The 9,620-nt window shown below is 45.1% G+C and overlaps 1 protein-coding gene across 1 annotated transcript; it reads left to right on the forward strand.

Annotated features, from left to right (window-relative positions):
- Nucleotides 1–999: 999 nt before the first annotated feature.
- N7487_012316 (NAD(P)-dependent alcohol dehydrogenase) lies at nt 1,000–2,046 on the forward strand (the record flags this gene model as incomplete). Its single annotated transcript, XM_056880046.1, has 2 exons — nt 1,000–1,282; nt 1,334–2,046. The coding sequence occupies 2 exons, from the start codon at nt 1,000–1,002 to the stop codon at nt 2,044–2,046; spliced, it is 996 nt and encodes a 331-aa protein (XP_056725365.1).
- Between the last annotated feature and the right edge of the window lie 7,574 nt (nt 2,047–9,620).

The raw sequence follows: 9,620 nt of genomic DNA on the forward strand, positions 1-9,620 counted from the left end.
CGCAATTCGGCCGGCCATACCTTTCCCGCCCACTACCCACAAGGGAAAAGGCGCTCATCCGCGACAACATCCGCCCTCAGTGGGAACCGGAGTGGAAATCATCCACGAAAAGTGATTATCGGAGGAGGATCGTATGATGTTTCTGTCAACAAAAGAGGGTCTCAATCTCTAGCGCGCTCAAGGAATATTCAGCACCCACACATATCTGACTTTAACCATGCTAAGCCAAAATCGTCCCTTTTTGTTTTATATTTTCTACCATTTTAGAAGAAAAAAAAAGAGACCACACTCAAGTTCGCAATCAGATGTAGTAGTCCGTACTGTCAAAGACCCCGTTCCCACAAGATGTAGTATATCCGTGGTACATATGACGTCGCTGAAGAATTTAGGTTAAGCACCGAGTTTTCCATGGAGTCGGAACGAATTTTAAGGTTGTGGCAAAATTCCCTGTCATTCCCTCAAGGTACGGAGTATAAAGCACAATGATTATAATATCTATGCCGAGTAAAACCCGACCCAAGGTCAAAAGTCTCCGACAAGCTTTGACTTCGGGGGAATTCCACCCGGCGCGCCATCTCAAATATCTGGTTTAGTGGGGACTCTGCTCGGAGGGAACCCTCTGTGGTTTAGCTTAAAATAAAATTCCCAGACGGGTTCCACAGACCTTCGAGAAGACGGTCGGATGTCTCGGCAATAGCAGTGATTAAGCTAGATGGCCACTGGCCGATCTACACTACGTGCTGCAGAATGGTACAGAACAACTTTAATCCATTTGATCATCGTTTTGATCCACACCTAGCAGAGACTTCATTGGCGCTCTCATGTTGAAAACCGACGGGAAACGGCACAGCTCAGGGACCAGGCTGATAAATCCCAGACATGTAAAACTCGGAAGTTGGAGAAGCGATTTGATTTAAAAGGACTGCCATCGGTCTTGCCCTCTTATCCCACACCACACTAATTTGTTTTCCTGCAAAATCACGTTCACACACTGTCATAATGAGCGTCACTTTTGAGGTCTTCCGCGGCTCCAAGGAGGGAAAGATTGTGGCCGATAAGACCACCCGCACCTTGCAACCCAACGAGGTCTACATCGAGACAACACACTCCGGTCTCTGTGGCACAGACGAGCACTATCTCTGTTCCGGGATAGCTCTCGGCCATGAAGGTGTCGGTATCGTTCGCCAGCTCGGCCGGGATGTCACCAATGTCCAGGTTGGAGCGCGTGTCGGATACGGATACACACACTACGTGTGTGGAAACTGTGACAAGTGCTTGACGGGTACGAATTCCAACCCCAAAATAAGATCCACAGCATGCTAATAGTAACCAGGCTGGGACCAATACTGCGAGAAGAAGAAGGAGTATGGCTCACACGACCACGATTTGGGCTCGTTTGGCGGTGGTGTCGTTTGGGATGCCGGATGCGTCGTTCCCATCCCGGATGGCTATGACTCCGGCGATGCAGCGCCTTTGATGTGCGCTGGCGCCACCGTCTGGACCTGTTTGACGGAATACGGCGTCAAGCCGACGGACCGCGTGGCCATCATGGGCGTCGGTGGTCTTGGCCACCTGGCTATCAAGCTCGCCTCGGCGATGGGGTGCCACGTCGTTGTTTTGTCCAGCTCGGAGGCGAAGCGTGAGGAGGCCTTCGGGTTCGGGGCCTCTGAGTACCATGTATTCCGCAAGGGCGAGGAACTGAAGGACTTCAAGCCTGTGAACCACCTATTGCTCTGCGGTAGCGCCAACGTCGACTACCCTAGCCTCATCCCGCTTATGGATGTGCACGGCTCAATCTATCCTCTGACCGTCGATTTTGCTCCTTCGCCTGTTCCCCTTCTGTTCATGAATCTTAAGGGTATCCGTATCCAGGGTTCGCTTGTTGCGTCGCGCAAGAGTCTGCGCACATTGGTTGAGTTTGCTGCGGATAAGAAGATTAGCCCGACTACAATGACCTTCCCCTTGACCAAAGACGGTGTCGAAGCTGCTATGCAGACTCTGCGTGATGGAAAGATGCGATACCGCGGTGTTCTGGTTCGGGATTAAACGAAGATTATGACCATCGGTAGAAAGGCTTTGAATAGTCTATATGTATTATATTCACATTGTTGGCAAAAATATCCATAGAAATCGCAAGTGCAGTTGATGTAAATGTCGAGTACCAGGCATGATGCATGTAGAAAATACCGAAGGCTTTACAAAACCGGAAGATAGATGGACCGCCATGATAACGGTACCATACAAACCTTGGAAAGCACATACAGTGGTGTTCCATGAGTATTTGACCTTGGGTACTTCGGCCGTGGGCCCACTTTGTAGGCCCACTTTAATATTGCCAGGCAGAAACCTCGAAAATTCAATCCAATTTAATAGCTAGTATGCCAACCTTCATATTTAATAACATCAGCAACTCTATGAGGCATAGTATCAGATAGATGCTTAAACATCTCAATATCTAGCCCCTCCCAAGCTTCCTGGGCAGCGTCGACTAGTAGATCAAGCGTAGTTTCGTTATTTGGGAGCTGTATTAGCTCAGGGTGTCGCTTCAGTATTTCGGCCTTTAGGAGCGCCCATAGGTTCTCAATTGGATTCAAATCGGGCGAATAGGGAGGCCACTCCATAATATCACATCCAAGCTCATTAAGAGTCCCCTGAATGATATAGGCAGTGTGTACCGGTGCGTTATCTTGTTGAAAAATAGCATCTTGATCAATACTATTAAGAAGTGTTGGAAGAACACGCCGGTAAAGCTCTTCAATAGTCCGAGATGAAACACCACCGCGGCGAGACTGAGGATCACCAAATAATGGAATTAAACCAGAGCGTCGCGGAAGACCAGAAAAGGCAGCCCAAAACATCTGTTTAATCTGTTTTCCACGGGTTGGTATCATTTGGACTTGATGGCCCTCTTCTTCGTGCTCCTAAAGCTGGTCCTTTGGACGGGTAAATGTCTATTCTCGACGCTAACCGATACCACGTTCAATAGTACACTCATCAGACCAATACACACGGGCCCAATCCTCAGAAGTGAAGTGCTCATATCTTCGCGCCTAAGTAAGGCGTTTTTCAGCAGATAGAGGTGTTAAAGTAGGCCGTTGCATTTTCCGCCACTTTCGAAGGCCCATTTCATAGGTCAGCCGCCAAATTGAGGTACGTTTAACCTTATAATCGACCTCTGCGAGTAGGTCTGCGACTAAGATTGACGGGTTTTGTTGTATAGTCTCATATATATGGTCACGGTCGTCTTCAGTAAGCTTCCTTGGCCCCCTGAGCGTGCTAAAGACTGTTGCTTTTGACGCTTTGACTCTTGAGTAAGAGTATACTGAATAGTTGAGCGTGGAATATCTGGAAATCGCTTCTTTTTTATAGTTGTTGCACCTAGACCTGGCTTTGAACCTCCGCATGGGTCCCTACCCCGGAACCTCGAACCTCACCTCTTGAGGTGAGGTTCCAACCTTACTAACCTCCAACCGCCCATTAACCTCCAGAGGTTCTTTGAGGTTCAACCTCCATCGACCCGCATGAACCTGCATATACATAATTTCTTGACGCCTTTCCTCTTTTGGCTGGATAAAATTGATGATTCATCTCTGTTTTTTACAGCTGTTCCGTTAAACTATAGACTTTCCACTGAATACTCTATCAATATAATGAATTATAAAGATATAGTCATTGAAAAGTAAATAGGAGGCGTGGTCACCTATAAATTATAGGTAATATCCGATGATATCGACGTGGTGGGTGGTCAATAGAGGTCATCGATAAAATAGCATGTAAAGTTGTAGATATATATATCGCAGACACTGTAAAGTATGTGTATCTTTATTAGTAGAACTACAGTTCTTTAAGAAAACTATAAAGATGCAGTTTAATTCCCCTCATTTTAATATCATTCAAACCATTATATCTTCTTCTATTACTTTGTCTTTTAGAATTCATGTTAATTGGTCTAGATATACCGTGAATCCGGATTAAATGTCCCAATTGTTAGACTTAGACATTCTATTTTTCCTACATTGAGGTTCTCGTTGAGGTTCGTTGAGGTTCATTGAGGTTCGTTGAGGTTCGTTGAGGTTTATTGAGGTTTATTGAGGTTCGTTGAGGTTTATTGAGGTTTATTGAGGTTCGTTGAGGTTTATTGAGGTTCGTTTCTATAGTGATCCACTATACTAGCGAATCAGATATAGATAGGGCTTTATAAAAGTTGATATATCAATTTAAGCATTATGGAACAGGGATAAACAGATGCCCCAAGAAGACCCCGTAACTTCTACAGAATAACTAGTGAGTTCCTTATTATCTTCCCTAAGTTGTACTGGTTTACTAAAGTTATCATGTCTCAGATTACCGACGGCTACGGCTACGCATCATCTAGCTTCGAAGGGTTACCGCTAGACGCGCTACAGTACCTTACCCCTGACGATACGCTATACCAACGCGAAAGCCAGTTTGATTCAGTTCTGGACCTTCCAGACCTTCTAGACAACCAAGTCCGATCTCGTGCAGGACCTCGGGCCCTAGACACCCTTACGCGAATCAAGCCAGATAGTATTAACGAGTATATCGTCTTTACTACCGACATGTCCGCGGAATTCGTTAAGTGGTGGCTTCAAACTGATTTTGGTAAGAAGAAGCGGCTAAACTGGGAGGTCAGCCGTCGCGCAGACTGCTGGACTGGGTTTCAACAAGTTGCACATACTAAAGATGGAAAGCCTGGCGTTATGTGCAATCGGTGCCGTACAGTTCTTACGCATCCAGCTACAAATCATACTGGAAACTCATCGATGCAGAAGCATCTTGATGGGCCAAGGTGTCGACAGCGAATTACGAAGAAGGGTAATATCCAGCAACTACTTAGCGACGCGGTATGTTCGAAATAGCCTATACTCAATATCAATACTAATAATAAATTCACTATATTTTAGGCCGAGAGAAGACCAGCGCCTCTCTTTACCCAACAAACATGGGAACAGAAGATTCTAAACCTAATCACTGTATCACATTTACCCTTTCTCTTCGTCGAGCACCAAGAATTCCATGATCTCATTTCCTACGCACGGCTAGCACCTACACTACCGAGCGTTCCATCAAGAAAGGTGATTCGCGACCGCCTCCGGGGTTTCGTTACAGAGTATCAACAAGAGACACTACAACAGCTGCCATCTGGTGCAAAAATGTCGATTGCGCTTGACTGCTGGACTTCACCATTCAAGCACGCATTTATGGCTATCACAGGATACTTTCTAGACCAGGAATGGGAGTATCGTGAGGTCCTACTTGGGTTTGAGCCAATTTCTGGATCTCATACTGGCGTGAACCTCGGGGACGTAGTTATCCAGATCCTACAAAAGCACCAAATCGCTGACCGAGTGCTGGCGGTGACAACTGATAATGCGTCTAACAATAAGACACTTATCGCAGCAGTGAATGATTCAATCAAGAAGCTACATATGGAGACGGATTCTACGATTGTCCAAGTGCCTTGCCTTGCGCATGTTATTCAATTAAGTCTAGTTGATTTACTTGGTAAAATCAAGGCTTCGCCAAAGAATGATAACGCCGAGATAGAATGGTCTGATGATCGTGTACGTTTACTTCGTGCGCGCCAGCAGAAACATGAGATCGCCGATACTCTGAACAAGGTATGCTTCTATTTAGAAATCATGAATTATGATTCAATAACACTAACTATTCTGATTTCTAATAGGTCCGAGGTCTTGCGGTTTATATCAACGGAAGCCCTCAACGTAAGGAAGCCTTCCTAAATACCCAGCCTAGTAATACGCTCCGGCTTCTTCTAATCCAAGATGTTCGTACACGGTGGAATTCGACATTTCTAATGCTCCGACGGGCGAAGAGGCTTCATATCGCATTCAACAAGTTCTGTTCCGACTATGATCAACACCATTTTACATTAAGTGCAGAGGGGTGGCGACAGATTGACTATTTACTTTGCATTCTTCAGCCCTTTTTCACGCTCACTACGCTAGTTTGTCGTACTAAAGACTCGAGTATCCACCTTGTCTTTAGGATTTACAATAAGCTCTTCGATCATCTTGAAAGATCAATGGGTCAGCTTCGTCGAAAGAAGGTTCCCTGGAAACAGCTAATGCTTTCCTCCCTCGATGCTGCGAAAGAGAAACTGAAGAAATACTACGGCGAGACAGATGGTATCGAAGGCAATCTCTATGCAATTGGGACGATCTTAGCGCCGTCGAGCAAGATGGAGTTCTTTTCAACAAGTGATTGGGACCCAGATCCTAAGACAGGAAAGGACTATAGAAAAGAATACCGCGAGAGTCTTCAGTCTTTTTTTGAGAGATACAGCCAACGTATACCATCAGAGATGATGCAATCTGATAGCCAGTTATTCACAACTGAATCGGAGCTTGAGAAGGCTCTTGACGGCGATTCTTCACAACGATTAACTGCTCCGCAGTACGACGAGCTCACCAAATATCTCCAGAGTGGTAAGTAAGTAAGCCTACTTTATAAATCATATAACTAACCTTACCTAATTAGAAACTATTAAAGGATCTATTCGGATCTTCTGGAAAGATCATCAGAGGGAATTCCCTATTCTTGCAAGCATTGCCCGTGATATCATGTCAATTCCAGCGACTGGTGCCGGAGTTGAGCGTCTTTTTAACTCTGCCCGCGATGTATGCCACTACCGCCGGGGGTCGTTAAACCCAGAGACTGTTCGCGATATTATGTTATACATGTGTACAACAAGATTCGATATCAAGGAGGAGCAGCGGCTGATTCTCCAAGAGTATCTTTTAGACCATGAGATAGCCGCTTCGACCGAAGCACTTGATGTCCAGACACATGCTTTCGAGGCTATTAGTGATGATGAGGAGGATGTCGAGATATGTCTTGATGCAACCCCGGACGCACCGCTACTCTCAGTAGTCGCCGCTGGAAAGCGGCCTGCGGTTAATTCTGACGATGAGGAAGAATCTGATGCCGATGAATTTGCGGATCTAGATAAGAATAGGGCATCACCCTTACCTGACTTCCCTGATACGCAGCATCGTGCATCCGGTAGAATAAGGAAGAAGTCGAGACTACTAGATGGGTATATAGCTTGATTACTTGAATCTTGACTCTTGAGAACTATAACCCGACACTGAACTATAGATATAATATAAACCATTGATGATTGAAAGTTGAAACCCTAATTCGACGCTGAGCCAGTGAACCCATAATATGCACTAAATCCTCCTGCAAGGGCATACATTAATGAAGTGTTGTTTTATAATTACGAGAGAATACAGCCTATTTCTACATAATTTATGTAGTTGACCCTAAGTCACGTTTTTTACCTATTTGTCATGCTTGTTGAACCTCAGGTTCACCCGCGGGTAACCTCCATGAGGTTCGGTCCAAGATAGAACCGCCCGGAGGTTCTAGGTCATGGAACCTTAACCTCCGGGTGGGTGAACCTCCTTGAGGTTCGTGAGGTTCACCCGTGGTTCCTGGCCAGGTCTAGTTGCACCCCAACCATTGGTACTATGCAGTTCACAGATCTTAGCTCTAGTAAGACAGTCAAGCTCTGGGCCTCTTTTCCCACGTATAGGAGGCATGTTTTAGTATATAGAATAAGAAAACAGTGCGAAAATCTCTTCAAAACGCGTTAATATACAGCGCATATGCTAGCGTGTTTAGGACGCGCGAGATTTAATATACTAATACAGTAGGCGGTCTAGAATGGCGGTCAGATCCTAAGGTGGGACCCGAAGTACCCAAGGTCAAATACTCATGGAACACCACTGTACATTGCTTAATCAGCAATGTCCTCACAAATTGGAAAAGGAGCGAATTTTGTCAATTTACGGAGTAGTTAGATAATTTTACATGTTGTAATTTTGCATACACTGTCATATTGTCTATTTCTGTCACATAATAGAACACTACATGATTGATAAAAAATTGCATGAAATGAGGTCGTCTCCCAGGCCCTCCTTCAATCAATCAATTCAATCAAAGCTCAATTAACCTGTTGCAGTCTAACTAATTGCGTATGACTATACAGGCGCTTCATCCAGCTGAAGCAAGAACTCGAAGCCAAACGCCGAGTGGGATCGCTCTCAGAGTATACAGAAGCTAATTGTCAAGAATGCAGAATCAGCTCATTCCTATAACCCGGAAAATCCCACAGATCCCCAAACCTATATATAAGAAATAACATATAATGACTACAGGAGTGCACCCTCCACCTTACTCTCTTTCTGTCTGCACCCTCCCCTGCCTCAGTTTCAACTGATTATGACGTTGTTCTGGCCGGTTTGGCCTAGTTGTCGACTCTGGCTGAGTTCTCTTCATATCATAATTTAGACCAAAGACAAGAAAGCAACGTAATCGATTCTCTATTAGATAAAAAGGACGTGGATTTAAACCGGCGGGGCCCTCGATGTCGAACGTCATCTCTTACCAATTAAATTACCCCTTTTACAAACAGTCGAAGAAGAAGCTATCTAAATTTTCACCAGCCTGAGATGGGTATATTACAGACAGCTAGGCAAACCGATAAACCGACGGGCCGGTAGATAGGCTCCGATAGAGAAAATTGATTGGAAAACCCCTTACACTTCTAAAAGAGCAAAGCATCGCAAGAAAAACGGGCATTTATTCTTATACCATAGGAACCACAAATTCCACGTGCCGTTGAGACCCAGGAAGTGGCACTCAAGACGCACAAGCCACGAATCTACGTTCTCCCAACAGGATGCCGCGACAATTTTCATAGACGGGAACATGTTTGTAGGACACACTGGCGCATCGATTGCCAGCCTTTGACATAGAGCAACATCACAAAGACACTATTTGGGCACAGATTTCTAGCTCACCCATAGGCAGTATACACTACTGAGCTCAGCGGTATTGATATGGCACTAGCAGCAACTACTACTGCGATGATCGGACCTCAGGGAGGCAATGTTCTCCCGACTGATACTGCCTACTTTAAGAGGTAGTTGGATCGAATCCTTCAATTTATATTTGCGTTGTTTGCGTCATGGCCCAACAAAGGATCCTGCCTCAACCCATCCTTCTTTCTATCCTGCATAGGGAGACTCACAAAGGAGTATGTGGGGCTTAAAAACAACGATAACGACAAACGAATAGTCATAGCGACTATAGAGCTAGGTGTAGAAGACATTGTGTCTTGGTCAATGATGGGGGATGATTCTGTGAAGTGAGAAACTTAGCCAGAGTAGACAAGCACGCCGATCAACTTGCCAGGGGAACCACACTATCAATTGACACTGATGCAGTGATGCAGGAGAGGATATAGATTGAAGAGGGGAGAGTGAAGAGTAAGAAGTGAAGGTTAAGACATGGAAGATGTCGGGCGCACCCCATAGCAATCATTATATATTTCCTATATATGGGTATAGGCTTAAGAATTTTACAAGATATATAGGAAGGGGCTGATTCCACACCCTCTACGATTACCCTCTGTATAATCTTTGGGAGTGATCCCAACTCTGCGTTTGGACTCGAATTCTTGCTTCAGCTGGATGAAGTGCCTGCATAGTCAGTATGCAAGTAGTTAGACTACAACAGTTTAATTCAACTTTGATGGATTGATTTATAGAGGATCAGAGAGTGGTCCC

Source organism: Penicillium crustosum (assembly GCF_028827405.1).
Source record: "Penicillium crustosum strain IBT 35664 chromosome Unknown utg000005l_segment0_segment0, whole genome shotgun sequence".
NCBI classification, from domain to species: Eukaryota; Fungi; Ascomycota; class Eurotiomycetes; order Eurotiales; family Aspergillaceae; genus Penicillium; species Penicillium crustosum.